This window comes from Heterodontus francisci, chromosome 33 (genome assembly GCF_036365525.1).
Source record: "Heterodontus francisci isolate sHetFra1 chromosome 33, sHetFra1.hap1, whole genome shotgun sequence".
Lineage (NCBI taxonomy): Eukaryota > Metazoa > Chordata > Chondrichthyes > Heterodontiformes > Heterodontidae > Heterodontus > Heterodontus francisci.
Window position 1 is genome coordinate 57,637,399 of NC_090403.1, and position 24,255 is coordinate 57,661,653.

A 24,255-nucleotide genomic window follows, 5' to 3' on the forward strand; every position below is an offset into this window, starting at 1 on the left:
TCCTTATCAATAAGTCACTGAAAACTAGCATGCAGGTGCAGCAAGCAATTAAGAAGGCTAATGGTATGTTAGCCTTTATCGCAAGAGGGTTTGAGGACAGGAGTACTGAAGTCTTGCTTCAATTGTATAGAACCATGGTTAGACAGCACCTGGAGTACTGTGTGCAGTTTTGGTCCCCTTACCTTAGGAAGGATATTATTGCCATAGAGGGAGTGCAACGAAGGTTCACCAGACTTGTTCCCGGGATGTCGGGACTGTCCTATGAAGAGAGATTGGGGAAACTGGGCTTGTATTCTCTAGAGTTTCAAAGAATGAGAAGTGATCTCATTGAAACCTACAACATACTGAAAGGGATAGACAGGGTAGATGGAGCTAAGACGTTTCCCCTGGTTGGGGAGTCGAGAACGAGGGGCCACAATTTCAAAATAAGGGGGAAGCCACTTAGGAAAGAGATGAGGAGAAATTTCTTTACTTTGAGAGTTGTGAATCTTTGGAAATCTCTACCCCAGAGGGCTGTGGAAGCTCAGTCATTGTGTATATTTAAAGCAGAGATTCACCGATTTCTAAATACCAATGACATAATGGGATATGAGGATAGTGTGGGAAAAAGGCACTGAAGTGGATGATCAGCCATGATCGTATTGAATGGCGGGGCAGCCTCGATGGTCTGAATGGCCTATTCCTGCTCCTATGTTCCTAGACTGTGCCCCCATGTTTTAGATTTCCCGACCAGCGGAAATAATCTCTGTGTCTACCCTATCCAGCCCCTTTAGAATCTTTTATGTTTCGATGAGATCTCAACTCCTGAGAATACAGGCCCAATTTACTTCGTCTCTCATCATAGGACAACCCCTTCATCCCAGGAACCAATATAGTGAACTTTCGCTGCACTGTCTCCAATGCAAATATATCCTTTCTTAAATGTGGAGACCAAAACTGCACACAGTATTCCAGCTGTGGTCTCACCAAAACCCTGTACAAATATAGGAATACTTCCTTATTCCTGTACTCTAATCCCCTTGCAATAAAGGCCAACATGCCATTTGCCTTCTTAATTGATTGTTGTCCCTGCATGTTAACTTTCTGCGTTCCTTGTACAAGCACACCCAAGTCTCCTTGAACATTGACACTTACAGTTGCACACCTTTTAAAAATATTCTGTTTTTCTATTCTTACAACCAAAGTGCATAACTTCACACTTCCCTACATTAGACTCCATCTGCCATCTTGTTGCCCACTCACTTAACCTGTATATATCTCTTTGCAGCCTATCCGTGTCCTCCCCACAGCATCACCAGCAAATTTAGATACATTACTCTCTGGCTCTTCATCTAAGTCATTGATATAGACGATGAGGATTGTCAGAGGATACAGCAGGATATAGATCGGTTGGAGACTTGGGCGGAGAAATGGCAGATGGAGTTTAATTCGGACAAATGTGAGGTAATGCATTTTGGAAAGTCTAATACAGGTGGGAAGTATACAGTAAATGGCAGAACCCTTACGAGTATTGACAGGCAGAAAGATCTGGGCGTACAGGTCCACAGATCACTGAAAGTGGCAACGCAGATGGATAAGGTAGTCAAGAAGGCAGACGGCATGCTTGCCTTCATCAGTCGGGGCACAGAGTATAAAAATTGGCAAGGCATGCTGCAGCTGTACAGAACCTTAGTTAGGCCACACTTGGAATATTGCGTCCAATTCTGGTCGCCACACTACCAAAAGGATGTGGAGGCCTTGGAGAGGGTACAGAAGAGGTTTACCAGGATGTTGCCTGGTCTGGAGGGTATTAGCTATGAGGAGAGGTTGGATAAACTCGGATTATTTTCAATGGAACGATGGAGGTGGAGGGGTGACATGATAGAGGTTTACAAAGTTATGAGCGGCATGGACAGAATTGGTCGTCAGAAGCTTTTTCCCAGGGTAGAAGAGTCAGTTACTTGGGGCCATAGGTTTAAGGTGCAAGGGGCAAAGTTTAGAGGGGATGTGCGAGGCAAGTTTTTTACACAGAGGGTGGTGACTGCCTGGAACTTGCTGCCGGGGGAGGTGGTGGAAGCAGGTACGATAGCAACGTTTAAGAGGCATCTTGACAAATACATGAATAGGATGGGAATAGAGGGATACGGACCCCGGAAGTGCAGAAGGTTTTAGTTTAGACAGGCATCAAGATCGGCGCAGGCTTGGAGGGCCGAATGGCCTGTTACTGTGCTGTTCTTTGTTCTTTATATGTAAATAGCTGAGGCCCCAGCACCAATCCTTGTGGCACTTCAATATGAACTCCCAGAGGCAAAAGTTCCCACTTGCTACACACTCACAAAATGACCCTTTTATATGTGGTCTTAATGTCACAGATGCACAGTCAGGAGTTAGATTGATTAGATTGAGATACAGCACTGAAACAGGCCCTTCGGCCCACCGAGTCTGTGCCGACCATTAACCACCCATTTATACTAATCCTACACTAATCCCATATTCCTACCACATCCTCACCTGTCCCTATATTCCCCTACCACCTACCTATACTAGGGGCAATTTATAATGGCCAATTTACCTATCAACCTGCAAGTCTTTTGGCTGTGGGAGGAAACCGGAGCACCCGGAGGAAACCCATACAGACACAGGGAGAACTTGCAAACTCCACACAGGCAGTACCCAGAATTGAACCCGGGTCGCTGGAGCTGTGAGGCTGCGGTGCTAACCACTGCGCCGTCCTATGGGTTTACCTCGCAATTGCTCCTTATTTACCTCTATCAAAACCCTTCCTGATTTTGAACACCTTTATGACATCTCCCCTTAACCTATAAAATCAACTCCCTCTGCAATAAAGATTTCAGTGCACCGCAATACACATTGAAATTATAGATCAGCTTTAATGTACTTCATATAATTAGCATGCAACATTTTAATATCCTGGAACTTTTTCTGATAACACAAGGAAGCTGACCTTGTCAGCTGTTGAAGCTGATTGTGAAAGGAAGTGCAAAGGACCATATCCCACAAGCACTGCTGGCCACTGCACAAGATGAGGACTGGAATCTGGACAGGACCTCAATCCCTTGCTGCCATAGTGTCCTGCATTGCATCCTTGTTGCTGTCATTGCCCCTTTGTCTCCCCCATCCTCCAGAGGAAATACAGGTAAAAGCTCCTGATATCAATGGATGGAATATACTGTGTATTGGTAAGGGTGTCATTCCACCCATTTAACAAACAATGCAATAAGACTGTATGGGGAATCCAGCTCTGAAAGATCAAACTGTGACTGAAATCCCTTACCCTCAGACATATGCTTGCTCCCTGCCCTTGGATTCAGTATCTCCATGGTCACTAACATTTTGTCTCCCATTGGACCATCACTGAAAAATGCCTTAATGGCTAAACTGCTGTTTCAATTTTAATTTTACAGCGATCCACTGCTGCCCTACTTGCCCATTAAAAAAAATGAAATATACATTTCACACAGGAACACACAGAAGTTCTAAACATACTGAGACAAGATCACAATAATTTATGAAACAGATATTAAACAACAGGCCTGAGACACACATAAAGCAAGACAGCAACAGATTCTAGTGCAAGTCTGAAAAGCAAGCAGAGTAAATAGAAGACATCACATTGTGAAGTTTACAAAGTCAAGTCTACAATGGTGGCGAGCTATAAGCTGTAGTAATGATTTTTTTGTTTATCACATCAGCAATGTGGGTGTACCCACACCAGATGGACTGCAGCTGTTCAAGGCGGCAGCTCACCACCACCTTCTCAAGGACCATTGGGGATGGGCAACAAATGCTGGCCTTGACCCACATCCCATGAAATGAATTTTTAAAAACCCTCCAACTTGTGTTTCTATCGCACCTTTAATGTAATAAAATGTACCAAGGCACTTCACAGGAGCATTATCAAGCAAAATTTGACAGACTCACATAAGGTTATATTAGAATCACAGAAAGTTTATGGCACAGAAAGAGGCCACTTGGCCAATTGTGTCTGCGCTGGCTGGAAAAAAAAAGAGCCACCCAGCCTAATCCCACTTTCCAGCACTTGGTTCGTAGCCCTGCATGTTACGGCACTTCAGGTGCACATCCTTTTAAATGGGATGAGGTTTTCTGCCTCTACCACCCTTTCAGGCAGTGAGGTCCAGACCCCACCATCCTCTGGGTGAAAAGTTTTTTCCTCATCTCCCCTCTAATCCTTCAATCAATCACTTTAAATCTATGCCCCCTAGTCACTGACTCCTCTGCTAAGATAAATAGACCCTTCCCATCCACTCTATCCAGGCCCCCCACAATGTTGTACATCTTAATCAAATCTCCCCTCAGTCTCTTCTGTTCCAAGGAGAACAACCCCAGCCTATCCAATCTTTCCTCATAGCTGAATTTTCCAGTCCAGGCAACATACTCGTAAATCTCCTCTGTACCCTCTCTAGTGCAATTGCATCCTTTCTGTAATGAGGTGACCAGAATTGCACACAGTATCCAAGTTGTGGCCTAATTAATGTTTTATACAGTTCCAGCATAACCTCCCTGCTCTTATATTCTTATATGGAAAGGATTCCATATGCCTTCTTAACCACCATATCGACCTGTCCTGATACCTTCAGGGATCTGTGGACATTCCCTCCAAGGTCCCTCACTTCCTCTACGCCTTTCAGCATCCTCCCATTTATTGTGTATTCCTTTGCCTTCTGACCTCCCCAAATGCATCACCTCACACTTCTCTGGGTTAAATATCATTTGCCACTTTTCTGCCCACCTGACCAGTTGATTGCTATCCTCCTCGCTATCAATCATGGGGCCAATTTTTGAGCCGTCTGCAAACTTCCTGATCAGGAAAAATTGCCCTCACCAGCGTCCAAAATGGAAAACCGGTTCATGGGTGAGATAGACTCAGAGGACTCCTGCACTACCTGCCTGGTCCTCCTAGACCTTCTGGTGGTCACCCTTTCCCTCTCTGCCTGCATGCTCCTAACCTGCAGTGTGGCCACATCCCTAAACGTACTATCCACGTAGTTCTCAGTCTCATGGATGCACCAACGTGACTCCAGCCACCGCCAGAGCTCCGAAACCCAGAGCTCAGGTTTCTGCAGCTGGTGACACTTCCTATTGATGTGCTCGTCAAGGCCACTTGAAGCGTCCAGAACTTCCTACATACCACAGGAAGCACATTCCACTCGGCCGAGCTGCTCTGCCATACCTTAACCATACTTTTAAACTAGTTGCTAGTAGAATGTAGAATTACAGACCCGTACTCGCCAATCAGCTCCTTCTCCTGTTCTCCTGTAGGTAGTTAAGGATTATTTAAAACTTTTATGTTTTTCTATTCTGCAGCTATTTAGACAGTCCCTTACAGTGGATACTCATCGACCAAGCAGTTTATAAGTTAACTTACAAAGTAGTGCAGATGACCAAAAGGAGTGGCTTAAGGAAGCAGAGAGAGTGCTAGAGAGGCGGAGAGTTTAAGAAGGAAATTCCAGAGCTTAGGGGTTCAGCAGCTGAGGGCACGGTTGCCAATGGTGGAGCGATTAAAATCAGGGATGCTTAAGAGGCCCGAATTGGAGGAGCGCGGATATCTCAGAGGGTTGTGGGGCTGGAGGAGGTTAAAAATAGGGAGGGGCGAGGCAATGGCGGGATTTAAAAACAAGGATGAGAATTTTAAAATTGAGACGTTGCTTAACTGGTATTTGACTTCTGTTCTCTATTTTTTGCACTTCAGAAACTTCTCATCTTACGATGTTAACTAAGCAAATGTTCACATATTCCACAGGAAAAAAAATACTTTCCAAGGTAGTAATGAAAAAGAAAACCTCTCATACAGCAAATTTAGTTACTGAGGTCAATTCAAAAATTGCTACCTTTCTGCCTAGAAATAGTAGCCGTGTGCACCACCCAAACTGTGTCTTGATTTAATATTTCGATCACATTAAGCAGGTCTGCACTTTACCCAGAAGCAAAATATCATAATTTCCTGAGTTCCGAACTTCCTTTGGTAACTTTGCTGGAATGATCTCTGGAGAATAGACTAAAGATAAAGTGTAGGAGAAAAGTGCATAACATTTAAAAGAAGGTGGGCACTGATGCAGGAGCATACTGCTAATCTGACCATTTACAAGATGTTAAATCTCAGCAATTAAAAGAAAGACTTGCATTTACATAGCGCCTTTCACAACCTCAGGACGTCCCAAAGCATTTTACAGCCAATTAAGTACTTTTGAAGTAGTCACTGTAGTAATGAAGGAAATGAGCAGCCAATTTGCACATCCCACAAACAGCAATGAGTTAAGTGACCAGAACAGTTAGGTGTTGGTCGAGGGATATATGTTGGCCAGGACACTAAGAGAAACCCCTGCTCTTCTTTACATCCACCGGAGAGGTTTAACAGCATCTCCAACAGTGCAGCATAAGGAAGAAATTCTTTAATGTATTGGGCTAGAGAAGAAAATACATTTTTAGGTGGGGCTGATGTTACTTTACATGATTCATTCTACAATTGCCACCTAACATATGAAAGATTTTAAATGTAACTCCAACCAGCTTTTGAAAATACATATGCATATATTCATCTCACCTGGAGTGCAGAGACCTGTTCTCTCCAGGTAACTGTGGCAACGATCCTTGTGCTCTTCTAGGGAGCTGCGCTGTTTATAGCTTCGTCCACAGAAGCTACACTTGTAGGGCTTATCAACTGCAATGAAAACATGCAAATAGTGAGATATTTCACAGGAGTACAAAGTAAACACATGAGCTTAAGAGCTATTATTAGTAGTAAAATTTTTAACTGCTAGTCATTTAACAAAAAAAAACATTCCGAATAAATAGCAATTGTGGTATAAATAACAGTCACCTTTGGACATTAATAAAAGTATAACTCGGGGAGATACAATGATGTGTAACATCCAAACACAACCACTTCTGAGCCTCTGACTTACATTCAAGAGTCAAGAATCTAACATCTGGGACCAGCAACTGTGCTGATGTTCGCTCAGCTCAATTGCAGCTGCAGAGCCAGAACCATAATGATTTGGCCCATTTCATTTCCTGCCATTTCAGCAAGCTAGGAGTCTTCTTAACTTGCCTTTATATCAGTTTTGTCTTCATTTGGACTGTGCTACAGTGATGCCCGTGAGCTAAGTACTGGCATTTAGAACAAAGAACAAAAAACAGTACAGCACAGGAACAGGCCATTCGGCCCTCCAAGCCTGCGCCGATCTTGATGCCTGCCTAAACTAACACCTTCTGCACTTCCGGGGCCCATATCCCTCTATTCCCTTCCTTTAAATTGTTCTGTCTGCTCCCATACAGCACAGGCACACCTGCCCAGCTAGTCTTATCTGGAATTGTTTACAAATTCATTTTCAGCATATGAGTGACACTGACAAGGTCAACATTTATTGCCCATTTCAGGTTGCCCTGAGAAGGTGGTGGTGCTGACAAATGTCCCAGTTCAGATGGTGTGTGCTTTTGAAGTGATGGTGTTCCCATAACATTCTGCTCTAATCCTTCATAGAGTCATAGAGAGATACAGCACTGAAACAGGCCCTTCGGCCCACCGAGTCTATGCCGACCAACAACCACCCATTTATACTAATCCTATATTAATCCGCAGTGGTTAGCACCGCAGCCTCACAGCTCCAGTGACCCAGGTTCAATTCTGGGATTTTGCAAGTTCTCCCTGTGTTTGCGTGGGTTTTCTCCGGGTGCTCCGGTTTCCTCCCACATGCCAAAGACTTGCAGGTTGATAGGTAAATCGGCCATTAGCAATTGCCCCTAGTGTAAGTAGGTGGTAGGGAAATATAGGGACAGGTGGGGATGTGGTCGGAATATGGGATTAGTGTAGCATTAGTATAAATGGGTGGTTGATGGTCGGCACAGACTCAGTGGGCCGAAGGGCCTGTTTCAGTGCTGTATCTCTAAACTAAACTAAACTAAACTGATCCCATATGCCCTACCACATCCCCATCATTCTCCTACAACCTACCTACACTAGGGGCAATTTACAATGGCCAATTTACCTATTATCCTGCAAGTCTTTGGCTGTGGGAGGAAACCAGAGCACCCGGCGGAAACCCACGCGGTCACAGGGAGAACTTGCAAACTCCACACAGGCAGTACCCAGAATCGAACCCATGAGGCTGCGGTGCTAACCACTGCACCGCCTTCTCAGTGGTAGATAGCATGGGGAGAGAGTACAGTAGGCAAGTATAGTGCAAAAATATCATTTCTAATCTAGAAACTTTCTAAAGTAGTTCATTCCTCTGTAGCTGTTTTTGCCATTCTTTGTCTTTATCATAGGAACAGGAGGAGGCCATTCAGCCCCTCGAGGTTTCCACTGTTTAATTTTTTTAATTCTTTCATGGGATGGGAGCATTGCTGGTTGCCCATTCCTAACTGCCCTTGAGAAGGTGGTGATAAGCTGCCTTCTTGAACCGTTGCTGTCCATGTGGTGCAGGTACACCCACAGTGCTGTTAGGAAGGAATTTTCAGGTTTTTGGCCCAGTGACAGTGAAGGAACGGCGATATAGTTCCAAGTCTGGATGGTGTGTGGCTTGGAGGGGAACTTGCAGGTGGTGTTGTTCCCATGCATCTGCTACCCTTGTCCTTCTAGGTGGTACAGGTCGCAAGCTTGAAAGGTGCTGTTAAAGGAGTCTTGGTGCATTGCTGCAGTGCATCTTGCAGATGGTACACACTGCTGCCACTGTGCGTCGGTGGTGCAGGGAGTAAATGTTTAAGGTGATGGATGGGGTGTTCATCAAGGGGGCTGCTTTGTCCTGGATGGTGTCGAGCTTCCCAAGTGCTGTTAGAGCTGAACCCATCCAGGCAAGTGGAGAGCATTCCATCACACTCCTGGCTTGTGCCTTGTAGGTGGTGGACAGGCTTTGGGGAGTCAGGAGGTGGGTCACCCGCTATAGAATTCCCAGCTATAATAAAAGCAAAATACTGCAGATGCTGGAAATCTGAAATAAAAACAAGAAATGCCAGAACCACTCAGCAGGTCTGGCAGCATCTGTGGAAAGAGAAGCAGAGTTAACGTTTCGGGTCAGTGACCCTTCTTCAGAACTCCCAGCCTCTGACCTGCTCTTATAAACACAGTATTTACGTGCCTGGTCCAGTTAAGTTTCTGGTCAATAGTAACCCCCAGGATGTTGATGTGGGGGATTCACCAATGATAATGCCATTGAATGTCAAGGAGAGATGGTTTTATTCTCTCTTTTTGGAGATGCTCATTGCCTGGTACATTTGTGGCGCGAATGTTACTTGCCACTTATCAGCCCAAGCCTGAATGTTGTCCAGATCTTGCTGCACGTGGACATGTACTGCTTCAGTATCTGAGGAGCAGCAAATGGTGCTGAACATTGAGCAACCATCAGCGAACATCACCACTTCTGACCTTATGATGGAGGGAAGGTCATTGATGAAGCAGCTGAAGATGGTTGGGCCTAGGGCACTACCCTAAGGAACTCCTGCAGTGATGTCCTGTGGCTTATATGTTAGGCCTCCAACAGCCAAAACCACCTTCCTTTGTGCTTGGTATGACTCCAACCAGTGGAGGGTTTTCCTCCTGATTCCCATTTACTCCAGTTTTGCTAGGGCTCCTTGATGCCATACTTGGCCAAATGCTGCCTTGATGTCATGAGCAGGCACTCTCACCTCACCTCTTGAATTCAGCTCTTTTGTCCTTTTTTGGACCAAGGCTGTAATGAGGTCTGGAGCTGAGTGGCCCTGGCAGAACCCAAACTGAGCATTGGTGAGCAGGGTATTGCTGAGTAAGTGTCACTTGATAGTTGTGTCAATGACACCTTCCATCACTTTGCTGATGACAGAGTAGACTGATAGGGTGGTAATTGGCCAGGTTGGATTTGTCCTGGTTTTTGTGGATAGGATATATCTGAGCAGTTTTCCATATTGTCGGGTAGATGCCAGTGTTGTAGCTGTACTGGAACAGCTTGGCTAGGGGCGTGGCTAGCTTTGAAGCACAAGTCTTCAGTACTACAGCTGGGATGTTATCAGGACCCTTAGCTTTTGCTGTATCCAGTGCCTGTTATGGTGCGACGTCAGGAGGAGGCTAAGATGGATCATCCATTTGGCATTTCTGGCTTAAGATGGTTGCAATGCTTCAGCCTGGTGGGCTCCTACATCATTGAGGATGAGGATGTTTGTGGAGCCTCCTCCTCCGGTTCATTGTTTAATTGTCCACCTCCATTCATGACTGGATTAGGTCATGACTGATCCGTATCTTAACTCCATTTACCTGTCTTAGCTCCATATCCCTAGATACCCTTACCCAACAAAATTTTACCAATCTCGGTGTTGAAATATTCAGTTGATCACACTGTCCCACTTCCCCACCACATCCACTGCCTTTTGGGAGAACTAGTTCTACATTTTCACTACCATTTGTGTGAAGAAGTGTTTCCTGATGTAACTCCTAAAGGCTGCATTTACTCACTGATAACAGGCACAGACATATCTAGTTCAGTTCTACAGATGGAAAGATTTTTGTGACTGTGAGCTATTAGGTAGTCCTCACTTGCAAAGCAAATTTGTCCATTACTCTGTGTCCCAAGTAGCTGTGCACTACCAGTGCAGGCTTGCTGGGCTGAATGACCTATTTCTACATTGTAACAATCTATGATTATGCAGAGTCTACCTGTTGGCCTGTGGAAAGGCAATTTAAAGGTTATTCAAAGGCCTGTGATGGAAATGATTTTCTTGTAAAACAATAGTATACTGGCAGCTGCTTGTAAAGATAGTTACAGCAAGGTAACTGAGGAGATTTTAAGTTATACTTTTGATCTTTGATCCTTCTAATGACATCACATGAGGGCAATTTTCCCCTCTTGTCCAGTAAGATCAGACTGTCTCTTGTGCCTGCTAATTGGATATCACAATATGTTTCCATCATTGCCCATCACAAGTTTGAAATTCAGCACTGCTTCACTCACACTCTGAGTGGAATTTTATGCTCTCCCCCGCGGTGGGTTTGGAGTCAGGGAGAGCATATAATCGGGTGGGATGGTGGTGGGGCATAGGGGGAGGGGACCCTGCCACCTTCCTGCCTCCACTGAAATTAAGTCTGGGACAAAAAGGCCTGTGACTGGCCTTCCCGCCCCACTGCCAATTGAGGCACTTAAGTGGGCATTTATACCCAATTAAGGGGCTCATCTCGCTGCAGTAATTAGCTGAGCTCGCTGAGAACCACCCCCCGCCCTTGCTGCTGACCCCCCTACACCCGCTTCTCCACAATCCCCACCCCGCACGACCTCTCCTGCCCTTACCTACCTGTGGTCTGGGTCCAGTGCTGCCCCTCGGCCTCAGGTGGGTGCTCCACTGGCATCAGCCACCACCTCCACCACTGCTCAGTTAAAGAGCTGCCGGCCTCTGCTTGGTCGGCAGCTCTCAGAGGGTGGGACTTCCGTCGCCGGGATCCTTGATCCTGTGGAAGGCCGCCACTATCCAGTTAAGTGCCTAACTGGCACTTGATTCGGTGGGCTTCCCACAGAAGGGGCGATGCGGCGTTCTCCGCAACGCTTTTGCTGGATTCGAGACCCTCGTCGCCTGGATAAAGAGGCCTCACTAACTTGCATGCTCTCACAGTCCTTGATTTATTAGAATGAGTCAATAGGACATCAATATTTTGATACAACAGAAATCCTGCTAAGTAACTAATCTGGATAACAATATCTGAGATGTCAGTTTTCAGATCTATCTGATCTTTAAATGTCTGTTTTTTTCAGGGAACTGTTGATTGGGAGGGAGAATAAAGTTAAATCCGAGGGCCCATCAGATCACAGCCTTGAGCCAAGTTTCTACTCTGACTAAGATTGAGTGCTCGAAGTGAATGTTGCCTGACTCGCATGTTTGTGTGTTTTAGAGTCCTGTGGTTTCAAATTGTCTGTGTGAGCTGATAAGGCTGAAATCTATTACTCAGTACAGCTGACTTACTACCAAAAGCTTTCCTTTTTCTGCAAGTATCAGTGGTATCAGAATGAAAGCGTCAGGCTGGGATGTAATTCAGCACAATTAGTTGATTGGAGTCTATGTGCGCCACACACAAGCAAGGTTTCACATCTCTGCTAGCAATTCCATTTACTACATTAACCACAAACATAAAGAGTGTCCACTCAGGACAAGTACCACACCACGAAAAGCAGGGAACACAAAAAAATATCAGTGAGTATGCTGTAGTGGGACACCATTGCTCACTGGATATTGCCACTTAACAGGCTGCATTTGCAGATTGCCACATTGTCAAAACATTACTCTATCGTCAAAGTGACAATCTGCAGACAATTCTAATAACTATATTATGACAAAGCATGTATCAGTATAACATAATATTAAAACAACCCATGGGCGTGAGAAATGTAGTGGCTGATCAACAATAACTGTGTCATTGGTTAAGGACAGCAGGCCAACTGACAGACTCCAGCTTCTGTCTCATCTGCCAGGCTCCATTATTCTGTTCTTCACTCAGCTCTTCTTTAAATTGAACAACATAGGTAAAAGACATCACAGAGGTAAAGGTTCAAGGCCCAGAGTGCTGGACACCACTGAGATAGAGGGTCAAAGGCCTCAATACAGGACACTATTGAGGCTGAAAACACAGGAGGAGAACACAACATAAACTACTGGTTACCTGAAGACAGCATTGGACTATACACGACTGTAGGATGAAGGAAAGACTGAGGAGGGGCAAAGGAGTTCCAGTGCTGAGGTTGGGAATGAATGAGTTGGCATAGAATATGATGTAAGGAAAGAGGAAACGTTTATAGGATATAGTAAGGCCCTTCCTGTAATGCTGTCATACTCCTGGACAGAGAAAGCTCGTGACTGACCCATGCAGTCTCGGTAAAATAGAGAGACAAGAACGTTTGAGAGAGTGAATGAGATTGAGGCTAGAGAAAGATAGCTTATCAGGATATGAAGCTTTATCCTCTCTTCAATGCAGTAGTGAGAGAGATAATGTGTTGCCTCTAATTTTTTTTATTTGTTCGGGGGATGTGGGCATTGTTGGCTGGGCCAGCATTTAAGCCCATCCCCAATTGCCCTTGAGAAGGTGGTGGTGAATTGCTGCAGTCCTTGAGGTGTAGGTACACCAACAGTGCTGTTAGGAAGGGAGTTCCAGGATTTTGACCCAGTGACAGTGAAGGAACGGCGATATAGTTCCAAGTCAGGATGGTGTGTGGCTTGGAGGGGAACTTGCAGGTGGTGATGTTCCCATGCATCTGCTGTCCTTGTCCTTCTAGGTGGTAGAGGTTGCAGGTTTGCTGTCAAAGGAGTCTTGGTGAGTTGCTTCAGTGCATCTTGTAGATGGTACACACTGTTGCTACTGTGCGTCTATGGTCGAGGGAGTGAATGTTGAAGGTGGTGGATGGGGTGCCCATCAAGCAAGCTGCTTTTTCCTGGATGATGTTGAGCTTCTTGAGTGTTGTTGGAACTGTACCCATCCAGGCAAGTGGAGAATATTCCATCACACTCCTGACTTGTGCCTTGTCGATGATGGACAGGCATTGGGGAAACAGGAGGTGAGTTACTCGCTGCAGCATTCCCAGCCTCTGCCCTGCTCTTGTAGCCACAGCATTTATGTGGCTGCTCCAGTTCAGTTTCTGGTCAATGGTAACCCCTAGGATGTTGATAGTGGGGAATTCAGTGATGGTAATGCCATTGAACATCAAGGGGAGATGGTTAGATTCTCTCTTGTTTGAGATGGTCATTGCCTCGCACCTGTGTGGTGTGAATGTTACTTGCCACTTACCAGCCCAAGCCTGGATGTTGTCCAGGTCTTGCTGCATATGGACATGGGCTGCTTCAGTATCTCAGGATTGAACAGTTACAATATTAAGCTTCTACCCTGCGATCAGGTTATGGAGCTGACGTATATCCTTCCACCTTCTCACCTCTGTCAGAAGGTATTGGGTTCAAGGCCTACTCCAGAGTCTGGAGCTCAAAAATCTAGGTGGACACTCCAATGCAGTACTGAGGGCGTGTTGCACTGTCAGAGGTGCTGTTTTTCAGATGAGATGGAAAACCATGTCCTGGTCTGCTCTTTCAGCCCAGAGCACTATTTCAAAGAAGAGCCGGGCAGTTCACCCCAGTGTTCTAGCCAATATTTATCCTTCAACCGACATCACTATAACAGATTATCTGGTCATTATCACATTGCCGTTTGTGGGATCTTGCTGTGTGCAAACTGGCTGCTGCGTTTCCTATATAACAACAGTGGTTACACTTCAAAAGGTGCTTCATTGGCTCTAAAGGAGTTTGAGACATCCTGAGGTTGTGCAAGATGCTTTGTAAATGCATGTTTTTTTTATGAATTGGTTACATTGGGAATCTTTCAAAAATGGAAAGAACTAGAATACCATTCATAGCCCGACATACAGGGCTTCAGGGAACAGAGAGCTAAGGAAGACCAAGGAAGTGCTGGATAGACAATGTCAAAGTGGGACTGACTGAGTAGCTCCGTGAGAGCCGGCATAGACTTGATGGGTCGGATGGCCTCTTTCTTGCCGTAAATGACTCTATGGTGTCCCAACTCTCATTCTGGGATTCTCAGTATGAACAGGGTGGGATGTGTTTTGAGACAGGATGAAGGAAATAGAATTACAGGGCTATGGCGATCAAGCTGGGGAGTGGGACTGACTATGTCTGTGGGGAGCCAGCATGGACTTGATGGGCTGAATAGCCTTCTTCTGGCTCTATAACTCTGAGTGACTTGCCACAGAAAGGGACACAAATGACTTAAACAGCATGGCTGGTTCAGAACCAAGAACAATGGGAGTGAATTTGTTTGGCCCCACACGTCGCTGTTGAGATGATGAACAGGAAGTTAGTGGGAATAGTACCACCTGGGAACAGTATGTATGAAGGAGGAGATTAAATTCTAAAAGTTCTGCTGAAGGAGTAAAGGTTCCGTTGAAGGAATGTAGTGGAATTCTTTTTCTTTTGGGCCTCCTTATCTCGAGAGACAATGGATACGCGCCTGGAGGTGGTCAGTGGTTTGTGAAGCAGCGCCTGGAGTGGCTATAAAGGCCAATTCTGGAGTGACAGGCTCTTCCACAGGTGCTGCAGAGAAATTTGTTTGTTGGGGCTGTTGCACAGTTGGCTCTCCCCTTGCGCCTCTGTCTTTTTTCCTGCCAACTACTAAGTCTCTTCGACTCGCCACAATTTAGCCCTATCTTTATGGCTGCCCGCCAGCTCTGGCGAATGCTGGCAACTGACTCCCACGACTTGTAATCAATGTCACACGATTTCATGTCGCGTTTGCAGACGTCTTTATAACGGAGACATGGACGGCCGGTGGGTCTGATACCAGTGGCGAGCTCGCTGTACAATGTGTCTTTGGGGATCCTGCCATCTTCCATGCGGCTCACATGGCCAAGCCATCTCAAGCGCCGCTGACTCAGTAGTGTGTATAAGCTGGGGGTGTTGGCCGCTTCAAGGACTTCTGTGTTGGAGATATAGTCCTGCCACCTGATGCCAAGTATTCTCCGAAGGCAGCGAAGATGGAATGAATTGAGACGTCGCTCTTGGCTGGCATACGTTGTCCAGGCCTCGCTGCCGTAGAGCAAGGTACTGAGGACACAGGCCTGATACACTCGGACTTTTGTGTTCCGTGTCAGTGCGCCATTTTCCCACACTCTCTTGGCCAGTCTGGACATAGCAGTGGAAGCCTTACCCATGCGCTTGTTGATTTCTGCATCTAGAGACAGGTTACTGGTGATAGTTGAGCCTAGGTAGGTGAACTCTTGAACCACTTCCAGAGCGTGGTCGCCAATATTGATGGATGGAGCATTTCTGACATCCTGCCCCATGATGTTCGTTTTCTTGAGGCTGATGGTTAGGCCAAATTCATTGCAGGCAGACGCAAACCTGTCGATGAGACTCTGCAGGCATTCTTCAGTGTGAGATGTTAAAGCAGCATCGTCAGCAAAGAGGAGTTCTCTGATGAGGACTTTCCGTACTTTGGACTTCGCTCTTAGACGGGCAAGGTTGAACAACCTGCCCCCTGATCTTGTGTGGAGGAAAATTCCTTCTTCAGAGGATTTGAACGCATGTGAAAGCAGCAGGGAGAAGAAAATCCCAAAAAGTGTGGGTGCGAGAACACAGCCCTGTTTCACACCACTCAGGATAGGAAAGGGCTCTGATGAGGAGCCACCATGTTGAATTGTGCCTTTCGTAGTGGAATACAGCGTAGAAAACCTCACTCATGCAAACTGCAGATTTTAAGATATTTATAAAAACTGGCCCTTCTCTTCAGCAGCCGTAGAGAGAGCCTGTCCTGCTTTGCTGTTACTGGACCCCAAGTCCTGTATAGCCACTCCACACCCTCCTGCTACAAGCTCGCTCTGGAAACTTCACTGGCATCAGAACGGGGGAAGTTGGGCAGATGCAAAGCCAAACTCATTTCAAGCCTGATTTCAGCCAAACCAGAAAATCTGACATCGAGGTACATTTTAGAAATTGATGCAGGATTTTATTCCCTGTGTTCTCTTTTCCTGCCCATACAACAGCAGGTGGCCTAGCAAATTCCCACCCTCGAGGCCAGACAAACTGCAAATGACCATCCACACCAAGGTTTTCACTTTCAGGATTACAGTGAATTAGACCCTGCCATTTCAGCATATGTCATTGACTGTTATTTTGTGATCTTGCAGCCTTGTGCGATACCTACCTTTAACTTCAGATTAAAGCCAGTTAAGTGCATAAATTTATGGGACAGCTTTTCATGGCCTGTGATTAACCTGGAGGTGCTCTATCCAATCACTGGTGTGAGCCGGAACACAGTTTCTTCTGGATACAATTTGACATGCAGGATAAAGAATAAATGTAAAACCTTATGTGCGGAATGTATAATATGCCTGAGTTTTTATTGATCCTTCTGTTGTGGTGAGTGGTTTAGAGCAACAGGACGAGGTCACACGATGGAGGATCAGACAAATGCTAATTTATTTTCAGTTATTCAGATAGATTGTGATAAACCTTCTGCACAATGTAAATTTCACTCCAGTTAACAGCAAATGTATTGTCATTTCAAGAGAGCTTGTTTTTGCAGAGGAAGGGTGTAGTGAAATGAGAAAACTGTCAGTTAGATTACTTGCCATTTGTAGCTTCAGTGCTAGCCTTACCCTGCACAACAACTCCCACACCCACGGCCTCCCTACAACTCAAACTCACACAAGGGCTTGTCATCTCAGAGACTTCTTCACCATTCGCCTCCATCCATAACATAGGATAACAGCCTCGCCTCCCTATCTGTTTCCAACAACACCCTCAACTGCTAAAAAAGAGCTCCCCCAATCTCTCCCCAAGACACACTGAAACTCCCCAACTCACCTCTCCTTGTCCTTCCCATTGCATGAAATCACTGCCTCCTTTATCCTGTTTAACAGGTCCTTTGCTTAGTATCTGAAGCCATCATTCTCACTAAGTCCCTCCCTGTGGGGGGTAGGGTGGGATATGATGATTGTGGGGAGGCAGGGGTTGGGTTCTGGGGTTGGGCAAGGGTGGGGTTGGGCAAGGGTGGGGTTAGGACCAAGGTCAAGTGATAGTGGGACGATGGTGGGAGCAGGGCGGGGTACAGTGGTGGTGGGGTAAGGGTGGAGTGGGTTGGGGTGGGGTGATGCTAGGGTGGGGTAATGGTGGGGGCAGGGTGGGGTGTCACAGGGGTCACTGATTCTGAGTTGAAAGAGAAAGGCTGCCAGAACATCCTCAATTTCAAGCTGTTCATCTCAGAAACTGAAACTTAAACCCGAAGTCTAGGAAGACACAATGCCCTTATCCAGATCTGCAAGAACACTGTGCACGCCTGCACAGACAGATATCATGCAGTATATGGTAGCAAAAAGCAAACAGCCAGTGCGGGGGTGGAGAAATTTCAGACATTGGTCCAAAACCAATTTTTAGTGGTCAACAATAATCAGTATGAGACCTGAAACCAGGCCAGATGTGATGGGTCTGGTTTAGGCTACAGCTAATCGGGAAAGCATAATAGTCACTGCACTCCAGAAGAATAAGTCATTTTGTGAAACACTTTGAGTGAAGTGATAAGGTGGTAAATAAATGGAAATCTTTAGATTTTTGTATTTTTAACCAAAAGGTGCCACATTCAAATGCAATTTGAATCCCCCTGTTACTGACACTTATGCTTAATTTTCCACACAACTGTCATATTTAATATGGATATACTCGCAACTGCACCGGAAAATCCAACTCCAGCTGCCTTCAGCATCATTGGAAGCTGCGTTCAATGACATAGCTCATTAAACAGTGTTCTGTCATCAGAATATTGCCATCAAAGCCATCTCTTAAAAAGAGAGGAACTAGTACTACTTCATTAGGATGCCATTTTCAATATAGACAGGCTGAGATCGATCTGGGTTTGGGTCAAATCCCACCTGCAGTTTGATCCTGTTGTTGACTGGACATGCAGCTGTCATAGGCTCACTGTTTGCGCCAGTCAATGTCTTGGAGAAGCAAGGAGTGAAGTAAGGCAGGGCAGGTGTAGGGTGTACTGCCATGATTGTTTCGGAGTTTGATTAAGAAAAGAAATGGTAAAATTCAAAATCGAAAAGGTTCCCAAAGAGAAAAGGTAAATTATTCTACTTACGTTAGTGCAGTGCACTAATATAGTATAAATATTGTAACAGTTCTAACCATAGTTGAACACGTAATGTGGTGTATCATTAACTCCTGATCCCAGCCCATTTGCTGAAAATGGAAGGAAGCAAATACTCTTGCACATTTCTGCTGAACACCTGGGGTTGAATTTTATGAGCCTTCTGGTGTCAGGGGTCGTGGCAGGGGGCCTGGAAAATTCTTCCGGGAGAGGCCTGCCATGAACCCCCATGCCGAGAAGGCCCCACTGCATTTTACTGGTGGTGGCGAGGCCTTGGTGCGGCCTCCTGGCCACCAAGCAGCGGGGCCTTCATTTGCCTAATAAAACATATGCAAATACATGATAATTACCCTAGCTGGACTGGAAGGTCGTCCCACACCGATATTCCGGCCAATGGCCGGAAGTCCCGCGCTTTCAGATCCCCTTTTAGGGATTCAAGACGGGGAGGGGGGTGGGTGTGTGAAATTTTCAGAGCGGGCGCTGGGGAAAGCGGAGAAAAATGTTTCTATTGCATGAAGGGATGATGGGAAGGGGTTGAAGGGCAAAGGTGACTAAGTTCGGGGGGGGGGGTGGGGGGGAATGTTTGGCTTGGGAATGAATTTTGATTTTGGTGGGAAAGGCCCAAAAATAAAATATGTGGTCATTGTGGGGGGTGGCAGAGGGGCTTTCAGCTTTTATTAAATCTTTAAAATTAATGTCAAACAAATGTATCTGTAAAAATGTAAATTCGGATGAAGGGCTTGAAGCCCTTTAAAAATGGCAGCGCGCCGATGCCTTGGTGCCAGACACTGTTGCCAGGGATGGAGTGGCCGCCCCCACTACGTCATCGGGGGCAACCGTTCCACCCCCTCCATTTAAATGAGCCCCCATGCGAGCTGACCACAAACTTCAAAGTGCGCTGCCGCGATAAGTGGCACATTAATAAAATTCAGCCCCTTGTCACAGCCAGTTGAAGGGCACCACAGGTGAGGGCTTCAGAATACGAGTATCAGCTTGGGTCAGTGAATGACACGTAGTTACAGGGATCAAAAAGGAGGAAGTTATTGTTGCATAAAAAGCGGAGGAGGAGGTAACTGTACCGTTTCTTTTTGATTTTCTGTTTCTTTCTGTTATATTGTTAATCACCCACTCATTACAGTATGTGCTTTTGTAGTATAGGTGACTTTCCGCTGTGCAGATGAGGTGATGTATCAATAATAACACGGCTATAAATTGCTAAACCGAGACGTTGGCAGCAACAGGGAAAGCCAGACATGAAAAGTACTCAGTCTCACTGTTATATGACTAATAAATATATTTGGTCTGCGGCTGGGGTACTTCAGTTATGAGAGGTTGGAAAAGTTAGGACAGTTCTCCTTTGAACAGAGAGGGTTAAGAGATGACCTGTTAGAGGTTTTCACAATGGTGAAAGGTTTTGACAGAGTAGATAGAGAAAAACTATTCCCTCTGTGAGTGCTTCAATAAGCAGAGGTTGTAGATTTAAAATCATTAGGAAAAGATCTGGGAGGAGATGAGGAGAAAATTTTCACGCAAAGTGTTCTCAGGATCTAGAATGCTTGACCTGAAAGGGTGGTGGAAGCTGATTCCAAGAATAATTTTAAAAGGGAGTTGGGGAAGTACTTGATGAGGAACTTACAGGGTTATGGACAAAAATTGAGGGTGTGGAACTAAGCATGGCTGCTCTTTCAAAGAGCCAGTACAGGCATATGAGGCCGAATGCCCTTTTTCTGTGCAGTAAATTTCTATGATTCTCTAAATTGGGCCTTTAGCTTTCCTCACTACAGTTCATGAATACTGAGGCTTTCGCTGCTATATAGTGTCTCATTTCAACAGGAATGCTGAAGGAATGTTCCACCTCTTATTTTATTGCCAAATACCTTCATTAGTCTTGAGTGTTCTACTCTTTTAAAATAGCTTTGGTTTAGTTTTTAACAGCGTGTCTCCAGGTCAGATAGTTATAGCATCAGCAATGAAGCTGTGACACCCATCAGCTGTGTGAGCAACAAGGACAGATCGCAGTGGCCTGGACTGTATTTCCTTCCAGTTCCATTACCAAACTTTCAATTACATTATTTTTTGACGTATCTCATATTTATGCGGCTCTGTTAAGACTGTATTCATTCATGTAGAACATGTAGCATTATTTTCTGGGGTTGTGGGGAGAATTTATTTCTATTGTTTCCCATTCAGCTCTTGCTCTCTGTTCACTACTATACAGCTTCTCAATGAGTAATATACAATGAGCTGGTTGTGTCTTCTCCGCTGCCCCTTCCAGACCAAAGCACTGTGGAGACATCTGAGACATTGGAGCTGTGGGCTGACAAGTCCCCGCGTCCTGATGTACTTTATCCTAGGGTCTTAAAACAAGTGGATAGTGAGACAGTTGATGCGTTGGTTTTAATTTTCCAAAATTCCCTCGGTTTGGGGAAAGTTCCATTAGATTGGAAAATAGCGAATGTAACTCCTTTATTCAAAAAGGGAGGGTGACAGAAAGCAGGAAACTACAGGCCAGTTAGCCTAACATCTGTCATAGGGAAAATGTAGGAAGCTATTATTAAAGACGTTATAGCTGGGCAGTTAAAAAATTCAAGGTAATCAGGCAGAGTCAACATAGTTTTGTGAAAGGGAAATCATGTTAAACTAAGTTATTGGAGTTCTTTGAAGAAGTTTTTTTATTCATTCATGGGATGTAGGCATCACTGGCTACACAGCTATTATTGCCCATTCCTAATTGCCCTTGAGAAGTAATATGTGCTGTGGATAAAGGGGAACCAATGGATGTACTGTACTTAGATTTCCAGAAAGCATTTAATAAGGTGCCGCCTCAAAAGTTATTGCGGAAAATAAAAGCTCATGGTGTAGGGGATAACATATTGGCATAGATAGAAGATTGGCTAGCTAACAGGAAACAGAGAGTAGGCATAAATGGGTCATTTGGCAAGATGTAACGAGTGGTGTGCCACAGGGATCAGTGCTGGGGCCTCAACGTTTTACAATTTATATAAATGACTTGGATGAAGGGACTGAAGGTATGGTTGCTAAATTTGCTGATGACACAAAGATAGGAAGATAAGTTGTGAAGAGGACATAGGAGGCTACAAAGGGATATAGATAGGTTAAGTGAGTGGGCAAAGATCTGGCAAATGCAGTATACTGTGGTAAAGTGTGAAACTGTCCATTTTGGCAGGAAGAATAAAAAAGCATATTATCTAAATGGTGAGAGATTGCAGAGCTCTGAGATGCAGAGGGATCTGGGTGTCCTAGTGCATGAATCGCAAATGGTTAGTATGCAGGTACAGCATATTCCTGCCTTCCTGCCTCTATATTGCCTTCCTTCGGGCAGAATGGCTTCAAACGAACATACGAATTAGAAGCAGGAGTAGACCACTCGGCATTAGGAAAGCTAATAGAATGTTATCGTTTATTGCGAGGAGAATTGAATGTAAAAGTAGGGAGGTTATGCTTCAGTTATACAGGGCATTGGTGAGACCACATCTAGAGTACTGTGTACAGTTATGGTCTCCTTATTTAAAGAAGGATATAAATGCGTTGGAAGCAGTTCAGAGAAGCTTTACTAGACTAATAACTAGAATGGGCGGGTTGTCTTATGAAGAAAGGTTGGACAGGCTAGGCTTGTATCCGCTGGAATTCAGAAGAGTAAGAGGCGACTTGATTGAAACATATAAGATCCTGAGGGGTCTTGACAGGGTGGATGTGGAAAGGATGTTTCCACTTATGGGAGAATCTAGAACTAGGGGTCACTGTTTAAAAATAAGGGGTCACCCATTTAAGACAGAGACGAGGAGAAACTTTTTCTCTCAGAGGGTTGTGAGTCTTTGGAATTCTCTTCCTCAAAAGGCAGTGGAAGCAGAGTCTATGAATATTTTTAAGGCAGAGGTAGATAGATTCTTGATAAGCAAGGGGGTGAAAGGTTATTACTGGTAGGCGGGAATGTGGAGTTGAGGTTACAATAAGATCAGCCATGATCTTGTTGAATGGCGGAGCAGACTCGAGGGGCCGAGTGGTCTACTCCTGCTTCTAATTCGTATGTTCGTTTGAAGCCATTCTGCCCAAAGGAAGGCAATATAGAGGCAGGAATATCAACTGAAATTAAATTAGTCAAAATCCAATCAATGACATGGACAATCGGAGTGATTACGTAGAATTTACAGTACGGAAACAGGCCTTGTGAACAAACTGGGCTGTACAGATGTTTATGCCCACGAGCCTCCTCCCAAACCTCTTAATCTCACCCTATCAGCATAACCTTCTATTCCTTTCTCCCTCATGTGTTTATCTATCCTCCGGGGAATTTTACACGTTTCTAATCACTAACAAATTTAGGCAAAGAATGTTTAGTGTCCCTCATCAATGGTCACTGACCTTGCTTCAATGATCAGAGACCCTCCCAGAAATCATTTGCTGTCTTACAGATGCTTGTCCCTCAACAGATGTTAATGTCTTTGTTCCAGTGACCAATGCTCCTCTGCTGTCTCCTCTCCTGTTTTACAAAGGTCAACAACCCGAGTGTACTTTACACTCAAACTATTCCCACTTGCATGATCATTGCTGTTTTAGCAGGAATTCAGCCTCTTCCTGCCTAGCTTGCACCACTGTGCTCCTACACGAAAATACAACACCAAGAAATGGTTACAACCTCTTATCAGTGAACTGAAGACTGATCAAAGGAGACAATGCAGTGCTCCAATTTCTATCAGTCTGATAATGTTCTTTTCATTGATGTTCATGAAGAATCATTTATTTTGTTGCCAAAGGAATAATGTGGATATACAAACATCATAGGAAAGCATAAACGGGATTGGGCAAAGTCAGCATGGGTTTACGAAAGGGAAATCATGCGTAACAAATCTACTGGAGTTTTCTGAGCATGCAACTAGTAAAATAGATAAGGGAGAACCAGTCCATGTGCTGTATTTGGATTTTCAAAAAGCTTTTGATAAGGTCCCACATAAGAGGTTAGTGTGCAAAATTAAGGCACATGAGATTGGGGATAATATACTGGCATGGATTGAGAACTGGTTGACAGACAAGAAACAGAGGGTAGGAATAAATGGGTCTTTTTCCGGGTGGCAGGCAGTGACTAGTGGGGTACCATAGGGATCAGTGCTTGAGCCCCAGCTATTCACAATATATATTAATGACTTGGGTGAGGGAACTAAATGTAATATTTCCAAGTTTGCAGATGACACAAAGCTGGGGGGGTGGAAATGAGCTGTGAGGAGGATGCAAAGAGGCTCCAATGTGATTTGGACAAGTTGGGTGAGTGGGCAAATGTATGGTAGATGCAGTATAACGTAGATAAATGTGAAGTTATCCACTTTGGTTGTAAAAACAGAAAGGCATATTATTATCTGAATGGTGATAGATTGGGAAAGGGGGAGGTGCAACGAGACCTGGGTGTCCTTGTACACCAGTCGCTGAAAGTAAGCATTCAGGTGCAGCAAGCAGTTAGGAAGGCAAATGGTATGTTGGCCTTCATTGCAAGAGGATTTGAGTACAGGAACAAGGATGTCTTACTGCAGTTATACAGGGCCTTGGTGAGACCACATCTGGAATATTGTGTGCAGTTTTGGTCTCCTTATCTGAGGAAGGATGTTCTTGCCATGGAGGGAGTGCAAAGA

At 45.0% G+C, this 24,255-nt stretch overlaps 1 protein-coding gene across 4 annotated transcripts in view; it reads right to left on the minus strand.

Moving 5' to 3' along the window:
- The window catches only part of LOC137348261 (zinc finger protein Aiolos-like), a 213,415-nt gene that overhangs the window by 49,916 nt on the left and 139,244 nt on the right, over positions 1–24,255 (minus strand). For all 4 annotated transcript variants that reach the window (XR_010969106.1, XM_068013689.1, XM_068013688.1 and 1 more), the window contains exon 7: positions 6,563–6,679. Coding sequence is in view for 3 of the 4 variants with exons in the window: in XM_068013689.1 (XP_067869790.1) it covers positions 6,563–6,679 (117 nt within the window). In the remaining variant the exon portion in view is untranslated. The remainder of the gene's footprint in view (positions 1–6,562; positions 6,680–24,255) is intronic.